Source organism: Podarcis liolepis, assembly GCF_965112155.1.
Source record: "Podarcis liolepis genome assembly, chromosome: 7".
Classification (NCBI taxonomy): domain Eukaryota; kingdom Metazoa; phylum Chordata; class Lepidosauria; order Squamata; family Lacertidae; genus Podarcis; species Podarcis liolepis.
The window spans coordinates 1674287-1702286 of NC_139561.1; the positions used below are offsets into that span (position 1 = coordinate 1674287).

General features: G+C 47.0%; 1 protein-coding gene across 5 annotated transcripts; it reads right to left on the reverse strand.

Annotated features, from left to right (window-relative positions):
* LOC310711893 (SH2 domain-containing protein 6-like) lies at window positions 1–28000 on the reverse strand. Of its 5 annotated transcripts, XM_083514340.1 has the most exons (17): window positions 24401–28000; window positions 22903–22928; window positions 20437–20471; window positions 19968–19984; window positions 19239–19353; window positions 17083–17144; window positions 16215–16287; window positions 13672–13791; window positions 11483–11511; window positions 10969–11017; window positions 10084–10153; window positions 8458–8488; window positions 7604–7628; window positions 6771–6802; window positions 5530–5619; window positions 3610–3768; window positions 1–2531 (listed from the first exon to the last, which is right to left on the reverse strand). In XM_083514340.1, the coding sequence occupies exons 1-17, from the start codon at window positions 24443–24445 to the stop codon at window positions 2415–2417; spliced, it is 1095 nt and encodes a 364-aa protein (XP_083370466.1). In that variant the 5' UTR covers window positions 24446–28000; the 3' UTR covers window positions 1–2414. The 5 variants fall into 5 exon arrangements, with proteins under 5 accessions (XP_083370466.1, XP_083370464.1, XP_083370463.1 ...); XM_083514338.1 differs by lacking the exon at window positions 24401–28000 and having other exon boundaries at window positions 10984–11017; window positions 22903–23132; XM_083514337.1 differs by lacking the exon at window positions 24401–28000 and having other exon boundaries at window positions 5536–5619; window positions 22903–23132.

The window sequence follows — 28000 nt, forward strand, 5'->3', positions numbered from 1 at the left end:
TTCCTCTTTATAATGTTTTATTGAGTTCATATGACAGGTCATATAGAAAACAACAAACAGAACAAACCCACCCTACTGACAAAATGAACCAAGATGAGAATAAGCATTATCATTTTAGAAAAATCACTACAAACTAGAAGGCAACATATTCTGAGGCAATCAGTACAGCTATATAGTTTTGTACTGATTTAGCTGGTTCTCATGGGCATTCTCTACATGTTCCTGGAAGCCATTCTCCCGATGCTTCTTTGTGCTGAATAGGAGGGGAAAATGCTTTTCTGCTAGATGGGCTGTAATTTGCAAGTCATGCTGGGCCTTGCATCAATTTCATGCAGAATAAAATCCTTGTAGTTATTAGAAAATACAGCAACAGATGAGTTGAGTTACTCTGTTACCATAATTCATTTTTCTTCTGAGGATGAGCAGCCTGGCCTTTGCAATGTAATAGATTTTAACATACATTAAAACAAAACTGTATATCAATACTATATACGGAAACCAAGATTTTCTAGAATTGGGGTGAGCAGAAGGGAGACGGGGGTCTACTGGCAGATTTCAGGGTGATTTGTAGTAGATCAGAAAGGCTTTATGACTCCCAATCTTTTAACAATTGCAAAAGGAAACTTACATTTCCCCCCAGATAAATTAGGTTACTAAAATGAAGGCGAAAGCCTGCCAGGAGTGGATTCTTGTGTCAGCTGATATTGGCAGTTCTTGCGAATTTAGGAAACGACAAAGTAGATCCAACAAGCCTGAAAGCTACCCACCTTTGAGTTAAGAATGTAGTGTTTTGAGTTTTGGGTTGGGGCTAGTGGGTCTGAGTCCCTTCCAATTCCTGGATTCAACAAGGACTAATTTGTTGGAACGGCCTTACAAATTTATTGGTAGTGGCCCCCTAAGTATGGGTTGTTAATGTAACAAAGGAAGTGGGTCCCCATTCCTCAATTGTCTATTAATTAGAAAGACAAAATGCTGAAATCCAGCATTGCCTGAGCTCTGAGAGTGCAGCTTTCTCCCGATTGCAGTGCAGAGTGTTTGAGGACCGGGACATTCGCAGGGTAACCAAAATCCTTGTTTACAAAGCTGTTGTACTACCAACATTACTGTATGCTTGTGAAACATGGACCACTAATAAACACCATCTCCAACTCCTCAAAAGATTCCATCAACGGTGTCTCCGAAAAATTTAACACATCACTTGGAAAGACAGGAGAACTAATGCCAGTGTACTGGAAGAAACAAAGATCACCAGAGTCGAAGCAATGATTCTTGAACATCAACTTCGTTGGACTGGTCATGTTGTGCGGATGCCTGACGATCGTCTTCCAAAGCAACTACTCTATTCCCAATTTAAAAATGGAAAGTGTAATGCTGGTGGTCAACAAAAGAAGTTTAAAGACTGTCTCAAGGCAAATCTAAAAAAAGGTATTATAAACACTGACACCTGGGAAACACTGACCTGCGAGCACTCCAGTTGGAGAACAGCCTTTACCAAAGGTGTCATGGGCTTTGAAGACACTTGAACTCAGGACGCAAGGGAGAAAGGTGCTAAGAGGAAGGCGTGCTTGGCAAACCCTCACCATGATCAACTCCTGCCCGGAAACCAATGTCCCCACTGTGGAAGGACGTGTGGATCCATAACTGGCCTCCACAGTCACTTAGGGCCTCATTGTTAAAACTGTGTTTATGGAAGACAATCTTACTCGGCTACGAGGGATCGCCAAAGAAGAAGAAGAAAGACAAAAGGCCAGAGTTGAGGTGTGTGAGTGGGGAGCTGAAAGCAGGAGGCTGCAGGCTGGGCAGCTGAGAGACAGGGCCATGCCTGGTTTTTGCTTGAATCCAAGGCTGTGCCTTTGGGAGAAGCAAGACCCCCTTGGGGTGTTAATGCTGTGAGCCCTTCCATCGTAGGCACATATGTGTACATAAGCCACATATCCTAAAGATGCCACAGTCTCCGCTGCCCCTCATTCCGAGGGAACCAAGCCCTGGAGACGCGCCTGGAACCCCTGGAATCTCACATTGCTCAGATTGGAGTGCTGTGCAACAGTGTTATTAACTGGGTGCAACATTTCAATTTTGTAAGAAATAAAACCAACCAACAGCAGGACTGGTGCCTTCTTAGGTGGGAATCCCTGCTAAACTCTCCCTTCCATCCCACCAGCCCACAAGTTCCCTTGCTTTGCCGTTTCAGTACCAGTGGAATATATTTGCAGATGCAGTGCTGTTTGCCAGAAGAAGGCTACTGAGGAACATTGAAGAATGATTCACAAGAACCTTTTGCAGAATGCCAGGGTGCCAGGCGGATCCTTTGGCCTTGTGTCGGTCCAGCCAGGCAAATGAAGCCGTTGGTGCCTGAGGTCAGGGAGGACGTCCCATCTTCCCCCGCAGCTGGTCCTGCTCCCCAGGCCCCAAAGTCATGGCTTCACTGGAAACAGCAAGCAAGTCTGTTCCTTGGCAGAAGTGCTGCCATCAACCAGCACCAAGGGGCGCTCGCTGTAGCTTTGGATGATGCTGGAAACGCTGTCAAAGAGCTGGCAAGTAAAAGAGCAGAACAGGGAGCAGGTCAGCTTCTTTCTGTACCTCAAGGGACTAGCTTTTTTAGTCCAGTTTCCCTCAAGTCATGAGGTGGCGGAGCTCTGCTGACTGAGGTCACATTCACCCTATATACTGAACACACACCTAGGCCACTTTAAGAGTCATGGCTTTCCCTCAAAGAATCCTGGGGACAGTAGTTTGCCAAGGGCGCTGGGAATTGTTAGGGGGTCCTCAACCACTACAGCTCCCAGAATCCTTTGGGGAAAGCCGTGGCTCTTAAGGTGGTACAGCAGTGCTTTAACATGCATAGTGTGGGTGGGAGCCGAGAGGGAGACGGGCACATTTGTTTCTTCCATCATGGAACTCGGGGTGGTGGGCAGGGGGTTACCAGGTGCTTATCCAGACACTGAGGAGACCTGGACCTCCTTGGCTTCTGCAAGGTGGCCCTACATCAGGTGCCCTCCGGCTGGGGATGGGAGAGAAAAACAGTTCAGTTCACATTTCAGTGTACACTTAACTAATTTGACCCCTTCTCCTAGGGCAGGCATCCCCAAACTCGGCCCTCCAGCTGTTTTAGGACTACAATTCGCAGCATCCCTGACCACTGGTCCTGTTAGCTAGGGATGGTGGGAGTTATAGTCCCAAAGCATCTGGAGGACCGAGTTTGGGGATACCTGTCGGTGGGAGCCCACACTGAGGGAGGCAGGGAGGCAGGAGGGGCAGGAGAAGAAGGAGCAACAGCTGAAGCAAGATTAAAGTGGCCTGCAACCAATTTTTGGTGCCCATTCCACAACTTAGTTTCCGGCATCTCTTTGTCATAAAAGGAGGCTAAGCACGGTTGGAACATTCTTCCACATACCGGTAATCCCCCTGAAATGAAAAACACGAGAAATACAGGTGACAGGACTCAGTGGACCTGCTGAGCATTGACTAAGCTGACTGCCAGCGGAGCTCCAGTATTGCAGAGAGAGGGTCTCTCAGCCTTTCCTGCAGATGCTGGAGAAGGAACTGGGAACCTTCTGCCTGCTCTACGGCTGCGCCACGGCCCTCCCAACATAGAAAGAGAGCACTCGCCTCTTCGTGGCTCCTGCCATCCTTGCCAAGCGTGTATTGATGACTGCTCTCTAAGTAGCGGATGGGGATGTTGTAGACGTGCTTCTTGAAGAGCACAGCCAAAGTGAATGGCTGGTTCCAGCCATGTCGTGAGCTCTGCCTCACCAGGTAGGCACTGTCCTTTTGTGAAAAAAGAGGGTGGAGACATTCAGGTTAAGGGAGGAGACGTCAAATGCAGGTGAAAATCTGGATCTTGGAATCGGAATAGGCTTTCTTCCCCCAGCCCATAATTTAAGTGTCAGTTTCACTGCTTAATAGGGCAAGTGTCTCATCATGCGCAGCCGACACCTGCTTTCGGTTACTTCCCTTGACTCTAGTTCTCCCTTGTGGAGCAGCAGAAGAGAAGCCTGTCCATCTCCTCCTTTTCAGCCCTTGGGATAACCTCCCCCCCCCCCATTTTTTTGGTTGATTTTGCATTGCATGTATACAATAAATTCAACACAAAGAGAAAATGTAAACCCCCATTTCCTCCTCTCGTTAAAAGCCAGTAACTATTATTCATATTCTATTGTACAATCTTCAATCCTGTTTTACTAGACATTCTTATCATTCCTGCAACCAAATCTTGTATACCAAATCATCATGGTCTCCATCAACCAAAGGAGACAAGACACACGTGACCTTAGTTTTAGCAAAAGGTAAAACCAGTGTGAGAGACAGTGTGGTGCAATGGTCACAGTGTCAGGCTAGGGCCTGGGAGACCAGGGTTCAAATTCCCACTCAGCCACAAAGCTCCCTGGGTGACCTTGGAGTCAGTCACCATCTCTTAGCTTGACCTGCCTCACGGGGTTGCTGTGAGGAAGAACCATATACAACAACTTTAGCTCCTTGGAAGGAAAGGTGTTATATAAATATAATAAATAAATTATTATCTCCACAAGTGCCATTCTCCATACAGTCTTAAAACATTAATCTAGTCCTATACCTTGTAAAATCTGTCAGGTTTGGGCTATGGAGATTCTTGCTGCAACTAGTAAAATTCTTAACAGGCCCTTTGCCTCAGAGTCTTTATTTACCCCTCAGAAGCAGAGAGGACGGCCATTCTGAGAACTATGCTGCAATGTCTCCTCTTCTTCCTTCTCATTTTTCTCCAGGCATATCCAGCTCTTTCTATCATTCCTTATAGGCCTGGTTTCCCAGCTCTCACCATCCTGGCTGCCCCCCCCCAGCTGGTCAATGTCCTCTGGAGCACAGGAAGCTTCCTCATGCAGAGTGCTGATCCAGCCAGCCTTGTACTGCCAACACTGACTGGCAGTGTCTCCACAGGATTCCAGCTCTCCCTGAAGGTGCCGGGGTGTGTGTGTGTGTGTGTGACCCTGGGGCCTTTGGGATGCAAGGCTTGTGCTGTGCCCCCAAAAGGGGCCCTTCTTGAAACATGGTGCCCAGAACTGGGCCCACTATTTCAGGTGTGCTCTGACCCAAGGCCAGCCCACCCATGAGGTAGGCCGAGGCAGCTGCTTCAGGCAGCAGAATGCCCAGAGGCGGCGCGTGCCCAAGGGCATCTTCTGTGGACCACAGGATATCCTATCTTTGCCCAGCTCCTGCCAGCCAGTGGGGTTAAGCAAGAAAATGTATTGGTTGATTGTGCCCAGTATCAGATGATCTGTCCACCCTGCTACACTGACGCCTTTAAAATGGAGCCCCCAAACCTGCCTCCCAAACTGGCTCCCTGCAGGGTCTCTCTCTCCTCTGGTCTCATGACACTCAGAAATCCCATTCAGCCACAGCTGCTGGACCTCCGAGTTACTGAGCTGCAGCTAATTCAGCTGGTGAGCACCATGGAGACTTTGTGGCTCCAGAAGGCAAAGGGATTGCAAGAGCCTCTTCCTTGAACAGCAGCTGCATTATGAGGGTGCTGCAGGGCAACTTCAGGAGACACACCTTTACCTTATTAAACCGGAGGAGGGCAGCCTCAGCTGTATGTCGGTCACAGCTCCCTGCATACCAGGCCTTGTTTTGCATGCAAAAATCCTAAGGGAATGTAACAGATGATAAGGCAAGCACAATCCCAGGGAATGGTAGGGGCACAGACTAAAGTGGCAGTTCCATTCCGAACCATGTCTTTCCACCGTCACTGAAGACCTCCGCCCACAGGTACCATTTCAGATTTCTCTGGGGAGGTGGCAAGGTTACTGCTGCAGCTACAGAAAACGTGCCCTGCCAGGTACCCTGGAACACCTGGAACACTTGGAAACCATATGTTAAAAGTGCTCTTTGTTCTAGTCAGAGGAGCAGAGAACAAGGGCAAATTAAACAAATGGCATGTCAAGCAAAGGTGAAAGGCTCCCTCCCGGGGTGTTTTTAAAGTCCAACTGCAAAAAAAAGGAGCAAGGCAAAACTCTGAACAAACAGTAAAGTTTTATGAGCACTGGTTGAGATCACACACACACACACACACACACACACACACACGTGTACCACAGAGGGGTTCAGTGGGAGGGTGGGGAGAAATGTGATTTTGCTTGCATTTTAATCAGAAACTATCTAAATTTGCACTTCTCAAAATTTTGCAGTGCATTTCTCAATCAAACAATGTGTACAAAAATGCATCCGCAGGGTCAATTGTGCATATTAATGCATAAGTTTTTGAAAACAACATACAAAGTTTATATTGGGGGGAACTGCTTTTAAATGTGCGTATTAGGAGGAAAGGGCACTAAAATAACGACAATTTTTAATGGGGACTTAAAAATAATAATCACAAACTGAAAAAACCCACGGTGGAATGAATGGACAGATTTGCCCACCCATAATACCACTCTTGGGCACATTGCAGCAATAAAGTAAACTCAAAACCCCACACCCACTGCAATACTAAATAAATTCATATGTGCCCTGATAATGAGGCATGGAAGACGAAAGAAGAGGCATCGCTCTTCTAGAACACAAACCCTTATGTCATAATAAATGCATTATCCTTAAGATACTGCACGACTCTTTGCTGTTGGTAACAATCCTGTGTTAGCTACAGCAGTGACCCCCCCCCCAACAGCATTGCCCTTTCTCTCTCTCTCTTGTTATGCTTAGCCCCATGGGATTAGGGAGGTTAAACTTTAACTGCTGCTCTATAAGCAAGAGGACAGGGCAGCCAAAGAATCCTCAGGCAAGATCTCCTTGCTCACCTCTGGCACAGATCCACTCTTCAGACACACACCTGAAATAGATAGAACAGTTCAGGGTTTCTGAGATACGTATTACATAGGCAAATATTCCCTGTGCCACATCAGTGCATGAATGACACACACATCGCATGAGCAATCAAGATCAGGGCACAGCTGTCGCTTGGGGATCGGGAATCTGCTCTGCATGAAGATGATCCCTGGTCCAATCCCTGGTCCAATCTTCATGTACAGCTGAGCAGGGGCACCAAGCCCCCCTGCAAAAAAAAAATTCAAGGCAGGGCCAGACCCCTTCAAAATTCCATGGCAGCCGTGCAAAGAGATACTCAACACACTTGGCTAAAGTCATTAACTCAAAAAGAGACTTATTTGATCATTTTAGCAATCTCTGTTTTTACAGAATTTCATCTTACAGATGTGAAACCACAGACTAGGAGGGGATCCCAAAGATGGCCACTAGAATAAGCCCCCAATCCTCACATCACATGGCTGGGGCTGGTGGATTCTCCCCACAAGTGTCCCAGAAAAACCAGGACATCCCATCCCCCGTCCCCAGGTCACCACGATGTCACACAATTTTGCACCGAGATCTTGCCCCAGAAACATGCTTCTTTTCAGGGCCACAATCTTGTGTAGCACCCCAAAACACACATTTTTGGGCATAGTGAGAGCACGTTCCTGAAAAAAGCACATCTTTTGGGCTCCATGATCTCGTGCACCCGAGTTTTGGGACTCCACATGTTGAAGGCTATGGTGGTGGGAGCTGTAGTCCAACAACATCTGGAGGGGCCAGGTTGGCAAAGGCTGATGCAGAGGCTTCAGAGTGTGGCACTTACCTTTGCACAGGTTTTCCACAAAGGCCTGGAAAGAAAACGAGTGCACAGAGTTTTCACCTCCTGTTCCCATAACCTAGGTATCTCTACCTGTTGCCCAGCAATTGCATAGGGCTAACTCCATGCACCCCTGTTCCCAGACATCCTCTTCCTCAACACAGGCCTTATTTATAAACCACCATACAAAAAAATTACCAACTCACTAAACTAAAAGCAATAAATGCATTTATAAAAATTCACAGGTTTCATTCCCTAAAATGACTGGGTCACGCACTTCAGGGCAAGCCTCCTTAAACAAAAATGTTATCAAGGCGCTAGGCACCTGTCTAATTTCAGTTCATGGTTTACTCCAGAGGGCTGGAGCTGCAACACTAAAAGCCAGCCCTCAAGTGCTTATTGAGTGCAACTCTAGGACACTCGGTTCTCTTAGTGATGCCTCCTCTGAGGAGTGCAATTGCCAAGCAGGAAAATCTGAGACAAAGTGGTCCCATAGGTCCCTTTAGTTATCCTGCCCTTTCTTCTCATGAACAAGTTCCTCTCTTCCCTCCCTCCATTTTCTCAGCACAACAGCCCTGTAGAGTAGGTTAAGCAGTCTGGTTTGCTGCATCCTGAGTTTGTGGTGGCCTGCCTTAGCATAGCATAGCATAGCATAGCATAGCATAGCATAGCATAGCATAGCATAGCATAGCATAGCATAGCATAGCATAGCAAAACAAAACAAAACAAAACAAAACAAAACAAAACAAAACAAAACAAAACAAAACAAAACAACAGTTAAACCCACGAATGCAAAGTTCCAGAGACCTCCCCTGGCCATCATCCTCATCTCAAGCTCTCTTGCCAGCCCCCACACCTACCTTCTGGGGTCCTGATGGAGTGATTGCTGGCCTAACATCAGAGAGAGAGAGAGAGAGAGAGAGAGAGAGAGAGAGAGAGAGAGAGAGAAAGAAAGAAAGAAAGAAAGAAAGAAAGGGGGAGAGAGAGAATAGGATTGTGGTGTGACATTAGCCCTGTGACATTTAAGATCTAGAACCCCTTGATCCACAGATTTGCAAACCCAGGTCTCAGACTGAGCATTTGATTATGAAAAGGGAAAGAACTGTGAACATGCCCAGGTCCCTGGTGAATTTCAGAGAGCAGTTAATCTCTGTTCAAGACAGCACTACTACTTCTTAACAACAACTACTATGTCTTTATTTCATGCACTTACATGCTGTTTTTGATCCCATTGTGACCTCAAAGTGAAATACAATGTCATTCCAATTCGTAATATGTAGTTAAAATCAGTGCTTTTTCCCCTTAAAAAAATGTTTAGGGGTATTCTCATTTTCCTACTCATATTGAAATACTGCCCTTCAATGAGGCCAAACTTAGATTCACAAAATGTTTAGCGGTATGCGTCCCCCCCCCCCAAAAAAAACCACTGGTTAAAAGCATTAACAGTTTAAATGGCAGCAACAGTAAAGAGAAGCCTTGGTAGACACACTTCAGAAATCTGAGCAGGAGCAGCTCACAGGGCAAGGCAAGAGCTTCTGGGCAGGTGAGTCGCTGTCACGGGGGGGGGGGGAGAGGGGAGAAGGGTTGGGGAGTCCATGCCCTGCAAATGTGCTGGGGGCAGTTCTGGACTGGCTGCACTGCTGTCCTTGCACTGCACTGACCCCTCTGCCTCTCACCCTCTTAGTAAGCAACAGTGACCCATTGGGTAGTTAGCGCAGCCACATTGTGCAGCTCCTGAATCGGGACAGGAAGTTTCTAGAGCATGCAACACTGTTCTCAGACCACCTTGGACCAGGGGTAACCATAGCTGCTGAACCAGCTGCAGCTCCTTGGCACAAGACCTGGGTCTCAAGCAACAAGGCTGAATCCAGGAGCACAGCCAGCCTAGGTACTGGTTCCTCCAGTCTAGAACAGGCCAGCCCACTATGCAGATTGCTGAGCACTTGGTCAGGGCAGGGCTAGGAATGGTCAGGGAGGCAGTGCAGGGGCCCCTCCCTAATACTGAGCATCACCGCTGAGAATGGGGGTGCGGTGCAAGTACAGAAGCAAGAGTGTCGGATTGACCCCTGGCTCAAAGAAAGACCACTTCATTCAGCTCTCAGCCTCTCCAGTGCAGTGAGTCCCAGAATGCAGGGCTAAAGTGAGGGATAGCCGCCAAGGACCCTGGAAAACTGCTGCCCCTCTGACAGTAAGGGACAGAGAGACTAATATCCTATCTCAGTGTTCATGGATGTTTTCACTCTCATCCTTCCTGACTAATGGCCATGGTGCAGTGGCTGATGGGGGCTGGAGCAGAAGCTGGATGGCCGTCTGTCATGGATGCTTTAGCTGAGATCCCTGCATTGCAGGGGGCTGAACTGGATGACCCTTGGGGTCCCTTCCAACTCTACAACTCTATGATTCTTTGAATACCTGGAGGGCACCATGTGGGCTACCCCGATGTGCAGATACCGGGATTTTCTCTTCTGGAAGGAGGACAGACTCACCTGGCTTGCTTCAGAGGCTGGACAGGAGGCACTGGGGTTGGACAAGGAAGCACTTTGCGGGGCACGGAGGCTGGAAGGGGAAAAATGAGTATCAGGCCACAAGGAAGGTGGCAGGCTGGAGCTCAGCACCCCTCTTTGGGCGGGTTTGGTCCCAGCTGGCGTCTGCTGGATACAAGCACCTAGCACCACTGGGGACAATGTGAAGCTGCCGTATTCCAGATACAGCAGACCATCCATCCATTTGTCACATGTTTGGATCACTCAGATGATGATCACCCTTAACAAAATAAAAAAGCCCTAGTGGGTCAACAATAAAGTCCAATATGCAACAAATAAGCAAAATCACAATGAAGATCAAAGACAATGTTAAAATGGCAGCTGCTTAAAGGACATAATTAAAGGAAGATAATATGGCAAACAGAGTTTCCGTGTGCTCTGGTTTCCATCACGGTGCCCCGTTGTGCCAGAAGCGGTTTAGTCATGCTGGCCACATGACCTGGAAAGCTATCTGTGGACAATTCCGGCTCCCCCGGCCTGAAAGCAAGATGAGCACCACACCCCATAGTCACCTTTGACTGGACCTAACTGTCCAGGGGTCCTTTACCTTTTTACCTTAATATGCTTTAAAACACAGAGGATTGTTTTGCTGTCAGGAGGCCATCAGTGGGGGGGGGGGGGACGGGACGGGACAAGATGAGTCTGGGAGCAGCCCTTAAGAAGGCCCCAAAGGTCCTGGACAAAAGGTCTTTCCCATCATAAGTCAGAGATGGCAGGCGTTGATGACCCCGGGACCGTCTGCTTGCTAAGCCTGCGATCCAGAACTGAGCTACAGCCCTTTCCTAGAAGCATCACAGTGGTGGCTTCTGGTGGGGAAAGGGGCTTCACCTGCTCTGGGCTCACATTCCACGTAGATCGATTCCTCTTGGGTCTCCTCCTGGGGTGGGGAGAGAGAGAGAACACCACTCACATGCTGATCACTTGCTTCCCTCTGATTTCTTCTTCTCCAGCCAGGGCTGGCCTTGGCATTAGGCCAAATGAGACAACAGCCTCAGGCAGCAGATGCTGGAGAAGGAAGTGGCAGCAGCCCCCTGGCAGTTCCTCCTCAGCTCCTCCCGCCATTGGAAGACAGACCTATGTAAGCAACATGGCCTGCCTTGGTCCCCTAAATCTAGCCTGCTTTCTTCAGGCTCTCTTCAGTGCTGGAGATTCAGCAGCCAGACAGGTCAGCTTCTGCCCATGGAATGGTGAGGGAGTGCCCACCTTGTCCTTCCTATGGTCTTGGTCGTGTCTCCGGCTGCCCACAGGGAAACTTGCAAGTTACCCTTGCTGCAAATGTGCTAACCAGCGACAGTAATCTGAAGCAGCAAATATTCTAAATGGCAGGTGGGTTCTTAGTTACCTCGTCATCTTTCAGGGCTGGTAAAGGATCTGCAAAGTGGTGCAAAGGAAGACAAGAATTAGCAGCCAACAGCAATTCCTCTTCTGCCTCTCTCCCCAAGCCCCCAGCCCCCCTTCTCTTCACCCCCTCCCAAAGGCAGCAGAGCTCAGTTCCAGCCCCTCTCAGGTGGGCGCCATTGCCACTCTAAGAGAGCAAGGGAAAAGTTCGTGGTGAGGTCTGGCCCCTCTTTTTCTAGAAAAACAGCAATGAGCATGAGCCCCTGCATTCCAAAACATCTGGAGGGCACCAGGTTGTCTGAATTGGACTCCAGTTTTATATGCTGCCTTTCCACAAAGGAAATTGTGGTCAAGACAGCTTACAATATGCAAGGTATTGAAGAGCAAGAACAGCAATACATAAAAATAACCATTAAGCAGTTCAATAATATCAACCGCAGTATATTTCAAACATGTAATAACATTTCAATAATGTCCAAATAAAAATTCATTCATTTTTTTAAAAAGCACAGTTCAAACCAAAATATCTGCATATATATTAAGATCTAACTCTACAAAGGCACCACTAACAACCAGTAATGGGAATTGTTCAGTGTTGTACCTCCCATATTGGTAGGGCAGAAAGCAGGGAGTCCCACAGCTGGTGGAGCCAATGACAGGCAGAGACAAGGAATGCTAGTTTGGTCCCCATCTTCTTCCTCCTTGTATGTCAGAGGGCAGGCAGTTGGGGCTGAGTGGGGGGGGGGAGTGCCCTGTTTTCCCACTGGAATTGCCAAAAACCCAACACACTTTCTGGCAACTTGCCTCACACCTGGGATCCCTCTCCCCCTACCTATCACCTGGGGCCCTGGCTCTCCCCTCCCCACACCAGAGGCATTCTCAGCATGTTACCCCATTTAGCCCTGGGAGGGGTTAGAGCTATTTGGCTGTCACTTTGGCAGAGGCTCCTCCACTGGGCTCTGGCCCACCCCCCTTACCCCAGTCAGCTTCCACCTGCCTGCCAGGAGGTGGCACCGTCTGTCAGCTTAGAATCTTAGAAGGTTAAAATCATAGAGAGGGACGGGACCCCTGAGGGTCATCTAGCCCAGCCCCCGCAATGCAGGAATCTTTTGCCCCAACGTGGGGCTTGAACCCATGACCCTGAGATTAGGAGTCTCATGCTCTACCAACTGAGCTATCCCAGCCCCCTCCTCCTTAGTCTCAGGTTGTAGATATGTGTTTATGAAGCCATATATCCTAAAGACACCTCAGTCTCTCGTGACCTTCATTCCAAGGAACCCTGGGCAAGTGCTGGCGCCCCTGGAGTCTCTTGACACTCAGAAATTGGGGTGGTGTGTAACACATGTGTTCCCACACTTCTCAGCAAGTGGCATGTGCGCATCAAGACACTAACATCTCATTCCTTAGCCTACTTTTCCCACCGGGCCTCAAGCAGCCCCTCTGCGCCATTCTGGGACTCCTAGAGGCAGCCTTGGGGCGGAGAGTCTCCCAGGCCCATGAGAGGACCAAGCTGCAAGGCGTGGGCTCAGCCTGCCGTGGGCTCTGGCTCCACCTGCTGTTGCAAATGATCCCACATTCTGCTGATGAAAACTGGGGCACGGGCCTCACAACTGTTTCCCAAAGCGCTGCCAGCCCTGCCCTAGGGAAGAAGGCACCGTGCTCTGACTCTTCCCAAAGCCAGGCAAGCGCTTGGCGACTTAGGAGAAGAGGCAGGCGCGCTCCAGGAGCCTGCCAGAGTCTCACGCCTCCTTCCCAAAGGCCGGGAAGTGCTCCTTCACAAGGCCACTGCTGTTGCAGGAGCTGCTTCCGCCAGCCCCACCGCAGTCGGTGCAAAATCAGGGCACTCCAAGACGAAGGAAAGCATGGTTGTCCCGGTTAAATTGGGGCACCTGGAAGGTATGCTGTGGGTCTCCCTGCCTTCTTCCCTTCCCATCCCAAAGACCACTGGGCTGACGAGAGTTGTAGTCTAAAATATCTGGAGAGCACCAAGTGGGTGAAGGTTGGTAGTCTAATCTAGGAGACAAGGAGACAAGCAGGCAGAGGATCTTCAGGTATAACTTGGGAATGAATTTTGCTTACTAATCTGAAAGACCCTTAGCTGCCTGTCTCCAGTCCACTGAAGTAAGAATTTACTCAAGCAACCTTCAGTCACAGATTCCAGTGAGGCCACAGCTGGCTCGCAATTCCACCTACCTCTGCTGGCGACAGCTTTCACTTGGGACCCAGAGGGACCCAGGACTGGCAGAGACCCCCGTCGGGCTGAGAGAGGAAGAGGCGGCAGCACAGACTGCTTCATCATCCCTTTTTGTAGAGCTGCAAAGAAAGGATCTGCATTACTTCTGAGCATGAACAAAGTGCTTTCCACACACCGCCCAGTAATTGCAAACAAACATGTAGGATTTGAGGAAGGGCTTCTAAGCAAGGACCACCACCTCTCAGGTTACGAAGAATATTTATTTCATAGCACTTTGAGTAAACTGTTCGCCTCTGTTCAACAACCCTGTAAAGTAGAGCTATGCTGTCAAAGCCATATTACAGATTCTGGGTTGAGACTGAATCAAACTAGGCTACCTTGTGACTTCATTGTGACATTTAACCAGAGAATGCCCTGGAGGAAACTGACAGCACAAGTTTAACCATGAAGCTTAACTCAGAAGTAAGCCCAATTGAATTCAATGGAGCTTACTCACAGAAAAGTAGGGATAGGATTGCAGCCTTAGGCTGCATATACACCATACATTTGAAACACTTCACCCCTCAAAAATCCTGGGAACTGTGGCCTACCCCTCCAGCACTACAATTCCCATCACCTTTAACAAACTACAGTTCCCAGGAGTCTTTGGGGATGTTAAGTGTTTTAAATGTATGGGGTGCTTGGGAGGCCAGTGCCTCTGGTGGGGGCACGTCATGTCCTTCTGGGGTGGTTTGTGAGCCTTTGGTCCGTGTATGCCAATCTCACCTGTGGCTTTTAGAAGCTGTCAGCAGGCGACAGCAGCCACATCCCAGGGAATGGCTTCCGCTGGCTGGCTAAACCAGGTGAGGGGAGCTGATGGGTCTGAAACCCTCGGCTAGTTAGGGACTGCCTATCCCATGCATGCAAAGAGAGGCTCCAGCAGATTGAGCAGATGAAAACAACAGGGAGTCCACCAGTCAAGAAGGCAGTTTCTGCCTGTGCTGGAGAGGGAAGTGAGGGGCAGGTGGGGCTCATCCGCCTGGGAAGGAAACCCAACTGGGAGAAGAAAATCTCTGATCCTGAACCTCCACTGCCTTGCGGGATATTTTTGGAGAAGTAAAGGCTAAGGACTAAACCCTACACAAATCTGGATGGAGTCCCTAAGAGGGTTGGATGGTGCCTTGTGCGCCTCCTTCCAGCAACTCCTGCAGCCAAGATGGTGCCAAATGTCTTGCTCTGCTTTACTTTGGACCGCATCAGCCAGGCCATTTTGGTGCCACTAAGGCAGCAGTTTGATTTCACCCCCCGCCCCCGGCACACTCCATTGTCTCTCGAGACAGACGGATGCTAACAATGCTGCCTTTGTCCATTCGCTGCTATAAAACAAATTAAGCGCTCCCTCCTCTTTGTTGAAGAGCCTCGGACTCAGATATTTAATCTGGAAAGTGGCACAGACCTGCTTCGTGCTTTATGTTCTGAGCCTGTCTGTCTCTCGCGGTGCCACAGCTTTCCCCAACCCCCCCTGGCCCAGCCTGGCTTTTCCAGGGTCAGGTGAAAAAACAGCGAGACTCTTTGCCTTGCCAGCTTCCAAACATGACAATCACCCCATAATAATCACAAGACCTTAGGGCTGTACTGGATAGCTCAGTGAAGAAGGAATTGAAAATAAAACTGCTGATGTCATTATACAACCCCAGAGCACACTTGGAGTCCAGTGCGCAGTTCTGGTCGCCTCTTCTCAAAATGGAGATTTAGAGTTCAAAAGGTTCAGAAAACGGCAATGAAAATGTTCAAGGGATGAAGCGACTTCTCTTTGAGGGCAGGTTGCAGAATTTGGACTTTTAAGTTCAGAGAAAAGGTGAGCAAGAGGAGACATGAGAGGAGTACACAAAATTATGCATGTCATGAAGAAAGTGGAGAGAGTTTATATCCCTCTCTCATGGTGCTGGAACTCAGGAACATCCAATGAAGCTGGACGTTGGAAGATTCAGGACAGAAAAAAGGACAATGCACAGGCAAACTATGGAACTGCCTGCCACAGGACACAGAGGTGGCCGCCAACTTGGGTGGCTTTCAAAGAGGACTGGGTGGATTCATGGACTACGCGCCCTGGTGGCTCCATAGCAATGCTTCTCCATGGGAGGAGAGCGCTCTTGGGCTCGGATCCAGCTTGCGGGTTTCCCTTTGGGGCATCTGGCTGACCACTGTGAGAACGGAATGGCATCATAATAATAAGAAGAATAATTTATTAATCTGGCTGGGTTTCCCCAACCACTCTGGGCAGCTTCCAACAAAAGATTAAAAATACATTAAAACATCAGTCATTAAAAACTTCCCTAAACAGGGTTGCCTTCAGATGTCTTCTAAACGTCAGATAGTTGTTTATTTCTTTGACATCTGATGGGAGGGCGTTCCACAGGGTGGGCGCCACTACTGAGAAAGCCCTCTGCCTAGATGGGCCATGGGCCTGATCCCGCAGGTTCTTCAGACATCCTCAGTCCCCAGGAAGGCACCATCCCCCCTTCCACCTGCTCCCCTTCTCCGCCCAGCCCCTTCCTCTGACCTCTTTCTATGGCCAGGAAGTTGAATGTCCCGTCACTGGAGTCGTCACCATCTGCTCCAGGCTTGGACAGGAACTGCAAGGCATGAAAGAGAACTGAATTGAGCTTCACATTGAAATGGGGGCACTCCAGACATTCTTTTTATTCTGTATTCGTGATGATTTCTGCTCCTGGTGGTATTGGTAGGGCTAGACAAGATCCCGCTTTCAACACTGCTTGTGCTTGTGAAAGTTTTGGAGTGGACAGACATACAGTTTTGCATCCTGTCAGTACATGCCCTGTAACTTTTCATGCCATGCATTTACGGTGGGGTATTATCCTGATATTTATAGGGCTCTATTGCCATCTGGAGGGACACCCACGCAGTAATACCAGGGAAGCAACACAGAACAACTAAAAAACAGAAGGGAGTGCGGACGGTCCAGTATAAATCCACCGCTAATGCAACTGTTTTTTGGGCCAATGGTGCTGCAGAAAAACACCAACCTGGAGAAGGTCCTTGTGTGTCTTGAGCCCTTGTGCAAAAGAAATTTTGCTTTTCAAAAAAAAGGACACATCCCAAATCCACAGTGGTGTAGCGTGGGGGGTGCAGGTGGGGCCGGCCTCACCATCTGGGGGTTAGGGGGTGCAAATCCACGGGTTAGGGGGCACAAATTACTTGCCTTCCCCCGGGTGCTGACAACCCACGCTACGCCACTGCAAATCCAAAAGATTTCATTTCTTAACTTAAAGCTTATAAAAAGTAGGAAAATGATTAAAAATGCTGAACATACAATTTCTCCCTGCAGTTTTAATGCCCTGCAAGTTAGATGATACTTGGCTGTCTGGAGAGCACAGCTGTCCTGCCTGTGCAAGCAACACATCACTCACCGGAAGGGACTTGGGCTGGAGGAGGTTGTGTGGCTCAGAGAAGCGCCTCAAGGCCGGGCGATCTAAGGACAGAGAGACAACCTGAGAAGGAACTGGAGATCACAAGTCCCAGCTATAACTCTTGTGCCCCCACAAGCACCTTTCACTTCTCCCCTTCCTCTTCCTGGTCTCTTCCTGGTCAACATGGCTCACTCCACCCACCCACCCTCTTCCCTCTAGAATCCAGGGGGGGGGGGCTTGCAGGTGATTGCAGTCACCTTGCTCAAGGCAGGTATTCCAGAGACAGAGCTTCTTCAGCAGACACCTGTGCAGCTTCTGCTTAAAGACCTCCAATGAGGGAGACCTCGACCCATCTAGGTAACTGATCCCATTGACAAACAGATCTTCTTATCAAGTAGCGATGGGCAAATCTGCCAATTTCAGTTTCTTTCAGTTTCTCAGTTTTCTACTCTTCTATTCAGTTCTCTACATTTCTGCATCAGTTTGTAATTATTGCTATTTTGGATCCTCATGAAAATTCATTAGCTAGTACAATTTTCTCCTCATAAACACATGTTTTTATGTACTTTTGCCTAATATGCACATTTTGCAATGCAATTTCCCCTAATATAATGCATTTTTCTACATCATTTTCACAAATATATGCATTTTTATGGAAACTTAATCCCAGTGTATGTATTTGTGTACATGTTACTTGGCTGGACAACTGCAATTTCGAATGGCTGTGTTTCTGTCTGTATAGAGTTTAGGAAAGTTCAAATTAGGTGGGCTTTTTTATAGATATGAACTGAACTGAACTGTCCCCTATCCTTATTGTCAAGAAAGTTCTTCTAATGTTCAGCCAAAATCCACCTGCAGCTCAAACCCATCTAGTTCTGCCCTCTGGGTGGCAGAAGAGAAGAAGTCCTTGCTCTCTTCTGTGTGACAGGCAGATACTTGTAACATCATTGTGCCCTCTTAGCTCTCTCTTCTCTAGGCTGTCCATATCCAGTTCCTTCAGCCCTTCCCCTCCATGTCCCCAGCCATCTGCAAAGCAGTTGTGCGTCATTTGTACTGGAGAAAGCAAAGACCACCAGTGTCAAAGCAGTGATTCTTCAACATCAACTTCGTTGGACTGGTCATGTTGTGTGGATGCCTGATTATCGTCTTCCAAAGCAACTACTCTATTCTGAACTTAAAAATGGAAAGTGTAATGCTGAAGGTCAACAAAAGAGGTTTAAAGACTTTCTCAAGGCAAATCTTAAAAAAAAGTAGTATAAACACTGACAACTGGGAAACACTGCCCTCGAGCGCGCCAATCGGAGAACAGCCTTTACCAAAGGTGTCATGGACTTTGAAGATGCTCAAACTCAGGAAGAAAGGGGAAGAGGTGTGTGAAGAGGAAGGCATGCTTGGCAAACCCTCGCCATGATCAACTCCCGCCTGAAAACCTATGTCCCCACTGTGAAAGGATGTGTGGATCCAGAATTGGCCTCCACAGTCACCTACGGACACACTGTTAAGATTCACTGATGAGCACTCTCTGCGTACAGTTTTCCAACTTGGAATAAGCCTACCTGGCAGTACTGTCATTTAACCTGCAATTAACCAGTTTTTTTAATCAAAATGGCACAGGGAACTTTTCTGGTTGTGATGATGGCTCCAGAGTATGGATGGGGGAATCTCTCAAGTAATTCTGTTTCCTCATTTTTCCACTCTTAAGTTTATTTCTCCACATTCCCACATCAGTTTGCCATTTTTTAAAAAGTCCTCATAAAAATCCAGCAACGTTTCATTTTTAATTGCTCCTAATATAGAATTGTAGACCCGAGGATCATCTAGTCCACCCCATCTTTGTTTGCAATTCTGCCTGATAAACACATTTTTTGCAAAGCCATTTCCCCTTATATGCCCTTTTGTATGCTATTTCCACCAGTATGTGCAATTTTGTGGACACTTTGCCCCAGTATATGCATTTTTTTATGCACATTACTTGGCTGGAGAACTGCATTGAACTGCCGCCTTCAACAGAGGACTGTGCTTTGGTTCACATATTATTTCAGAAAGTTCAAAATAGGCAGGCTTGCCTATCAATGTAAACGAAATCACATCCTCCCCCCCCCCCCATACTCTGGAGAGTCCTGTTTCCAGAGTCTTACCCACCCATCCCAACTTACCAAGATATATGTTCTCTGCAAGCGCTGGAACCATTTGCCTGCTCTGCCCTTTACTTGGGGGCACTTCATATGTATACAGATCGTCTTCCTCCTCCTCTTGAGTATCACTGGGAACCTACAAGAATGGAAGGCGGAAGCTGGGTGAGGCCCTCACATTCTCAAATATTCGGTGGTCCAGGCTGTGTTGCAGTCATGGAAGGCTAGGGAGCAGCCACAAAAGAAACCACTTATGAACAAAATCGAAGCCAGCAAATAGCCAGGTCCAGAGGATATCCACCTGAGAGTGTGCAGCATGCATTGAAAGTGCCTTCTTTCCCTCAGAGAATCTTGGGAACTGTAGTTTAACACTAATAGAGCTACAATCCTGGCATCGTTAGCAAACAATAGTTCCCAGGATTCAGGGGGAGTGGACACACAACCATTGGGCTGGTTTCCATAGATTTTTCTCAATCTCTCCCAAGGCAGAATTGAGAGCTATCCATAGAAAGCGGTAGAAAAACACTGGGCTTTGCCTTTGCTATGACTGGGTGGCAAGTACACACACAACCCCCTCCCCAAGGAAAAGGGGGAAGCAAGTAGAGAAATTCAGGTTCACTTGAACATAAAGATGGTCTGCCCTAGGGGGCTATCTAGGGGTGACGTTGGCATTAGGCAGCAGACGTCAAGAGGGCTCTGGGGTTAAGATGGCAGGGATAGTGTGGGAGTTGGCTGGTGGAGCAGAATACTTACCCCCTGCAGCTGTTTCTCTGAAACACACAAAGGGCTTTGGCTCAGCCATGTTTTTATCAAAACTTCCCACAAAGTGTTTCCCAAAAAAACAGACATCAGCAACAAAATCAACAAGAATCATAAGGTACCATTTAAAACTTTCATATTAATAAACAGATTCAGTCTCTCAAGGCTTTGGAAAACACCACTGAAAGCATAACTGGGCAGCTCAGCTCAAAGGGGCTGGTGGCCTTTGTGCCCAGGGACTTAAGGACACCACAATAAAGGAGTTTTGGAGGCTTCCTTATATTCTAAGGTCACATTTGCACCAAATGTTTAAAGCATTATGATACACAGCCATGGCTTCCCCAAAGATTTCTGGGAGCTGAAGTTTGTTAAGGGGCTGAGAGTTAAAAGGGGACACGCACACCCCACTTCTTTGTGATGAACGCAACACAGGCATCCCTGTGTAATGTACTCCACTGCTTACCTGGTCGCTTGGGAGGCACAGGTGGGACTCTGGACCTTTTAAGAAGGGCAGGAACAAAATTAGACATTCAGAAGCATCATGAGATAAGATGGCAATCTCCCTGTTCCTCTTCCACTTGGCTCTGGGTAGTTGTGTCCAAAAAGGACTGAACAAGTATCTGCTAGAGAGGCTCTGCAGCAGTGCATTAGACATAGCCTTCCCTCAGGACCCTCCTCCTTTCCCCAGCAAACTGTCTATGGAAGAACCTCTGTGACTTGTATAATCCTCTGGGGACGGACAATGTGTTTTTCTTAAGAATCAATTTCTATTGAAAGTTTTCAAGATAAAATACAACAAAAGCCAGGCTGATCTAAGAGAGAAAGATAGCAAAGAAACAAAAGAAGAGAAGAAAAAAGAGAGAAAAGAAAAAGAAAAGAAGAAGGGGGAAAAGAGGACAAGAATGCCAATCTCTTTATCACAATTATACCTTAACCCTTATTCCACACACTGAAGAGTGAACCCTCCAGTCACTATTTCATTTCCCAGAAGGTGGAAAAAGCAGCAAAGGGGTCAACTATTTTGGACCTTATTAACAGCTAAGAACTGATCAATGAGGTGGAAGTAGTGGGAACCTTGGGAGAAAGTGACAACACCCTCTTCGGATTCATTATACAGTGGTACCTCAGGTTAAGTACTTAATTTGTTCCGGAGGCCCGTACTTAACATGAAACTGTTCTTAACCTGAAGCACCACTTTAGCTAATGGGGCCTCCTGCTGCTGCCACGCCACTGGAGCACGATTTCTGTTCTCATCCTGAAGCAAAGTTCTTAACCCGAGGTACTATTTCTGGGTTAGCGGAGTCTGTAACCTGAAGCGCATGTAACCTGAAGCCTATGTAACCTGAGGTACCACTGGACAGAGGAAAGGAAAAGCTGAGTGTAGCTGGACACACACACTGCACTTTAAGAAAGCTGATTTCAAAATGATTAAGGAATTACTGGGTGAAATCCCATGATCTGAAAACTCAAAGAGAAGGGAGTCGGTGATGGATGGAGTTTCTTAAAGATGAGATACTGAAGGCACAATTGCAAACATTTCTTACAAGAAAGAAAAGTGGGAGACATCTAAAAAACAACCATGTGACTGCATAAGGAGCTTGCAGATGAGCTGAGATTTAAAAGGGGCATGTATAAGGAATGGAAGAAGGGGCAAATCACGAAGGAAGAATATAAATGGGTAGCCAACAACTTGCAGGGTGAAGGTCAGGTGGGCTAAAACTCAGAACAAGCTCAAGCTTGCAAGGAGGTTCAAGATAATAAAAAGGTTTCTTCGGCTATGTTTGAAGCAAGAGGAAGAGCAAGCAAGTGGTAGCCCCTCTGCATGGAGAAGACAGAGAAATGCTGCTGGATGACCGAGAGAAGGCAGAACTGTTCAACCTGTACCTGCCTCTGTCTTCTTCCTAAAGGAAAACAGTGCCCAACCTGGTGATAGTGGAATAAAGGATGAAGAGGAAAAAAGGACAAATGGGGTTCCACAGGCCCAGTGTTGCTCAGCATCTTTGGATATGACTTGAATGAAGGAATTAAGGGGATGCTCATCAGATCTGAAGATGACACTAAACTAGGAGGGGTACCTAGCTAAGATAGAACCAGGTTCAAGAGGATCTTACCAAAGTAAAGAACTGAGTCAAAACTAATAAAATGAATTCCAGTAGGGACAAATGTCAGGTTCTGCACTTAGGCAGGAAGAACCAGATGCACAAATGTAAGATGGGGGACACCTGGATTGCCTGTAGTACATGTGAAAAGAATCTAGGGGTTTTGGTGGACCAAAGGTTTAACATGAGTCATCAGTGTGATTGCAGCAGCAAAAAAATGCTAATGCAATTCTGGGCTGCAACAACATATGTACAATGTCCAAAGCAAGGAAAGCCATAGTCCCACTCTATTCTTCCTTGGCCAGACCACACCTGGAATACTGTGCCCATTTCTACAGTTTAAGAAGGATATTGACAAGCTGTAAGGTGTGCATAGGAGGGTGACTAAGATGATCAAGGGTCTGGAAACCAAGCTTTATGGGGAATGGTTGAGGGAGCTGGGTTTGCTTAGCATGGATAAGAGAAGTGATATAATAACCTTAATCAAATATCTGAAGGACTGCCATACTGAATAGAATAAGCTTGGGTTTTTTGCTGCTCCAGAGTGGGACCCAAACAAATGGATTCAAATTACATTAAAGGAGATTCTGACTAAATGTGAGGGAAAAGTTTCTGATGGCAAGAGCTTCCCCCCCATCAAGTAAATAAATAAAAATACGTAACTAAGTGACCAATCGCGTAGCAGATAGCTCAGTTCTACCCCAACACAATTCCTGGCTACACCTATGCTTCCATCTCTGCCATTCTACGATTCTATGGCTCTATGATTCTAAGCCCACTTTTCTGCTTGCAGTTGATTATAAGCCACAAGTCAATAAAAGGTTGCTCACGGAGTCTTATTCTTCCCAAATATGTTCTGCAAAAAGAAGGAAAGGAAGTTATAGAGAGAAAACAAAATTAAAATCTTCCTCTTATATTTGTTAATCAAGAATCCCCTTGGGTAGTATGGAGCCAAACTGTTTGGAAACAAAATAAAGGTAAAGGTAAAGGGACCCCTGACCATTAGGTCCAGTCGTGACCGACTCTGGGATTGCAGCGCTCATCTCGCTTTATTGGCCGAGGGAGCTTCCAGGTCATGTGGCCAGCATGACAAAGCCACTTCTGGCGAACCAGAGCAGCGCACGGAAACGCCGTTTACCTTCCCGCCGGAAGCACACTTTGATGTGCTTTCGAACTGCTAGGTGGGCAGGAGCTGGGACCGAAAGACGGGAGCTCACCCCCTCGCAGGGATTTGAACAGCCGACCTTCTGATCGGCAAGTCCTAGGCTCTGTGGTCTAACCCACAGCGCCACCCGCGTCCCTTGGAAACTAAGTAGTGATTGATGCATATAAGGACTCACATTAAAAAGCTACAGAATATTGAGGGTGCTTTTTTGGTGCCGGGTGAAGGTGGCCCAATAGAGACTACCGTATTTTGGAGGTGGTGGTGGTGCTTATGGGGATGCTTGCCTTGAGGTTAAGCAACTCAAGTGTTTAATTGTCCCTTCTATACCACCTTCTAAAATAGCACAGTTTTGCTTTAATGGGGAAAAAAGAGAAAAGAAATATTGGAAAGAAACCAGGAATTTAACACCCCCCTCCCAAAATAGTTCCAGTGCACACTTATGTCAGAGTTGCATTTTTAAGTGCACAGACAACACAAATAACCAAGTCTCAAAAAGCCCAGGAGGACAACACAGACAACACTGGAATGCAATGATGTGATGACAACGTTGCGCGGATGCTCTGTAAAATGTGAGTGAACAAAGGCTAACAATCCTGCAGTAAAAAGCAATACAGAAGCAACTGTGGATTGGCCTGACCCAGTCATATGAGTCCCACAGTCTGTAATGCACCTCTACAAAGAGTTCACATGATATATTCCTGCCTTATATTCCTGCCCAGCCTGGGCAGACCTTGCAATGTGCACGTCCTTCTTCCACATACTCTCCACCCATTATAGTGGCAGCTGCCAGTCCTCAGTGTTTAACAGATGTGACATGAAATCAGTCACAGTTCCAGTCCCCTGACAACTGAGGGGCAGAGGACCACCACCAACTGCATAGGACATTTTATTCCCAAAGAAGACAGCTTCTCTGAAACAAGAAGCGTAAAGATGGTTACCACAATTTTTATTAGGCTTTGGTAACATCTAGGAATGTCGATTTCATTTTCTCATTTTTCAAATCTTCTGTTTACCACATTTCTCTATCAGTTTGCCATTTTAAAAAATAAGTCCCCACAAGCCACACAGTTGGACTCACTTTTAGCTGACCCAGATTCCCAGCAGAAAGCTCTCCCGAACACCAACCCTAAAATACCTGGGCAGAAAGCAAACGACAATCTTACCATTGTGGAAGAAGTGGAGCTCCACTCAGCCCAGCCAGGGGCCATGCAAATGGGGGCCTGGCCTTGCCAAGCAGGCACAAAACACCACTGTGCCTCATATTTGCATACACCTTCCAAAGGATAGATTTACACAGAAATGGCAACAACAAAGGGGGGGGGAGCTTAAAAAGAAGGGAGGGGTAGCTAATGCTGCAGAAAACAAAATCAGAATTCAAAATTACTTTCACAGGTTGGAGAACTGGGTGCAAGCTAACAAAACGAATTTCAATAGGGACAAATGTAAAGTTCTGCACTTGGGAAGGAAGAACCAGATGCCCAAATATAGGATGGGGGACACCTGGCTTACTAGCAGTACATGTGAAAAGGATCTGGGGGTCTTGATCGACCACAAGCTGAACATGAGTAAACCGTGTGATGCAACAGCAAAAAAAGCTAATGCTATTCTAAGCTGCATCAAGAGAAGTCTCTAGTGTCCCAGTCAAGAGAAGTCATAGTCCCACTCTATTCTTCCTTGGTCAGACCACATCTGGAATACTGGGTCCAATTCTGGGCATCACAATTTAAGAAGGATGTTGACAAGCTGGAAGGTGTGTAGAGGAGGGTGACCAAGATAATCAAGGGTCTGGAAACCAAGTCTTATGAGAAATGGTTGAAGGAGGTGGGTATGTTTAGCCTGAAGAAGAGGAGACTGAGAGGAGATATGAGAGCCATCTTCAAATACCTGAAGGGCTGCCATATGGAAGAGGGAGCAAGCTTGTTTCTCCTGCTCTGGAGGGTAGGACTCGAACCAATGGCTTTAAGTTGCAAGAAAGGAGATTCCAACATAACATTCAGAAAAGCTTTCTGACAGTAAGAGCTGTTCAGCGGTGGAACAGACTCTCACGAGAGGTGATGGACTCTCCTTCCTTGGAGGTTTTCAAGCAGAGGTTGGATGGTCATCTGTCATGGATACATTAGCTGGGATTCCTGCATTGCAGGGGACTGGACTAGATGACAGTCATGGTCCCAGTCTACTGCAGAATCAAAGCAAACATCAGTGAGGTTTTCTGCAAACTGACAATTGTTCCGATTCAGCGGTAAACAGTGGGTTTTCCAGGGAACCTGACGGGACAAATGGAAGAGATTTTGGGACAAAAAGAGTGGGGATGATCCCACAGAGAGCAGCTGCCTTATACCTAAGCTGACCATTGGTATTGGCAACACCAATAAATTGAGGGCGGTGTGGGAGGTTGCCCCATACAGGGCGCCAAGCCAAGGGGGCGCACAGTTGAGAAGATCCCTCACTGAGAAGATCCATTTGGGGGCGCCAAATTGTGGCCTTGCTCAGGGCGCCCACTACCAAAGAGCCCCAAGGTCCGCTCCAAGTGGGATCTTCCCAGCCTTACCTGAGATGTTGAAGTCAGGAGACTCTACCACTGAAGCAACCTTTAAAAATAATGTTTGAATCAGCCTTCTGTACTAATTTGTGCTTATTTAAATGTTATTTCCCAATTACTCTTCAGGACTTGTACAATTTTTAAAAAAGTTAACTAGCATGTTAAGAGTAAATTTGAAACACGCACATCACTAGAATGATAAATATGAGGGTTTAAACGGGTTTAAAATACATATATTTAAAAATAGGATTACAATTCTCTTTCATTTTAGTGCAATTGCACAAATTTTACATTTTAAATAACCATTTTTTGTGCTAATTAAAGTGTTGATTTTAAAAAGTGTGTGTGTGTGTGTGTGTGTGTGTGTGTGTTACAATGGCACCAACCAGAAAAGTATTTGTGATGGTATGGCAAGTGGCTATAGATGGACCCTCCTGATCTGTCACACGTCAAAGCCAAGACAAGAGGAATCGCAGCACTGAGGTCCCTCACAGCTGAGAGAAACCGCCTTGCTCTGCTGGCCTTTCCAAGCAAGCAGGAGAAATGGAAGCAGAATGGGGAGAACACAGGGCAGCAACTTGATGAAAACGTGAGTGAATGAAGAAACATGAAATGCCCCTATAGCAATTTGTATCACTGCTTTTAAATATATCATGTGATATTGTAATGTGGCACATTATTGTGTATTGCTTTTAGGACTCTGAAAGCTACTTTGAGTACATATTTGTAGAACAGAGGGACATAAATTCTATCAATCAACCCATAATTACACATCCATATGCACCAGGCAAAAACATTTCTTTTTAAAAAAAAAATTTTTATTAAACAATTTCAACCTAACAAATTATCTGACCATATAATCATTTCTCTTCTGCCGGGACTTTGGCTTTTAATGATCTATGGCCTCTTTTAGTGGATGGGATGCTTTAATTCTGCCTTTTAAAAATACATTTGAAAGATTTTTCTGTTTTGTTTTATAGTTTTAACATAAATGCTATTTAATCATTGTTGTAAATTGCTTTGCAGTACTTTTGGTTAAATAAAAGGCAACTCATAAATTTCATCCATAATGATGATTTCAGTTCTTTCAGGCACATTTTTTGCTTCCAGCTCTGTGCAATGATGGCACACCAGAAATGAGATTATGGGGAGACTCTGTCTCAGGGACCAGACCTCTCTCATCTGACCCTCAGGGCTCATTCGAGAACACGCTTCTCCCTAGCGCTGCTTCTTGCTCTCCCGGAGTGTTTCTGCCCGCCTGGAATGTGTCCTTGCACCCTGATCCTTACTTGTGCTGGGGGGGGGGGCGTTAGAGAGACTGTGCATGGAGCCTGTACAGAGGTAACATTTCTATTCCTTGCTCTGGCCTCTTTGTGTCTCAGGCCCAGCCCACCGCTGTGGACATGTGGCCCTGGAAGATGGTCCAGAAGGAAATGTCATTCTCAGGCAGAAGCTGGTTCCCCACCCCCGCTACAAGACAGAATGATTTTCAGGCTTTGGGTTTCTTAATGCTTTTGCATTAAGAACTATGGGTGGGATAGAAAATCAAAGGAAGAAATCCGTTTGTTAACAGTTTTCAGTCATAGCTCTCCATGAAGCTTTAGCACAGAGGTAAATGCCCCTACCTGCACCGTAATTTGGCTTGGAAAAAGTTCTCTCTTGGCTCCAAGAAAAGGCTTTCCTTCCAAGCCTAAAAACTGCTTGTGGATGAACAGGGCAAGGGGCTAATGGGAGGCCCCAGAGACTGGCTCTCTAACCCTGCTTTGGTACATGTGTCCAGCTGGCTAAGCCCAGTCCATGGGCAAGCATTGGGACCCAATAAAAACCTTTCATTTGCACCCCAAGGTCTCAGGATCTGGCTTGCAAATGCACACCTTTGCCAGAGGCTGCTGGAGGGGGGGGTGAAGGTCTTCTAGGATTAGAAATATGACAGTGATGGGGAGATAAGGAAGCCCTTAAAGAGTGAGCAAAATTCCCCAACCCTTGGAGAGAACATCCCTCTTGCCCCAAATTCTGCCTCCTTCCCTTAGTGCCAGGTATGTTGGTTATGAAACATGCAAATAGGGCTGAGATGTGGTTTGGGATTGGTGTAAAAGCTGATGATGCAACAATGGCACGGATACCTCCCCTTACAGAAGGGGATGGGGTTCCAGCCCAGAATGAATGTTACAGGTTCCCCAAACACTCTTGGGTACATGACTCTCTTCTCAGAAGTCAGTCAGTA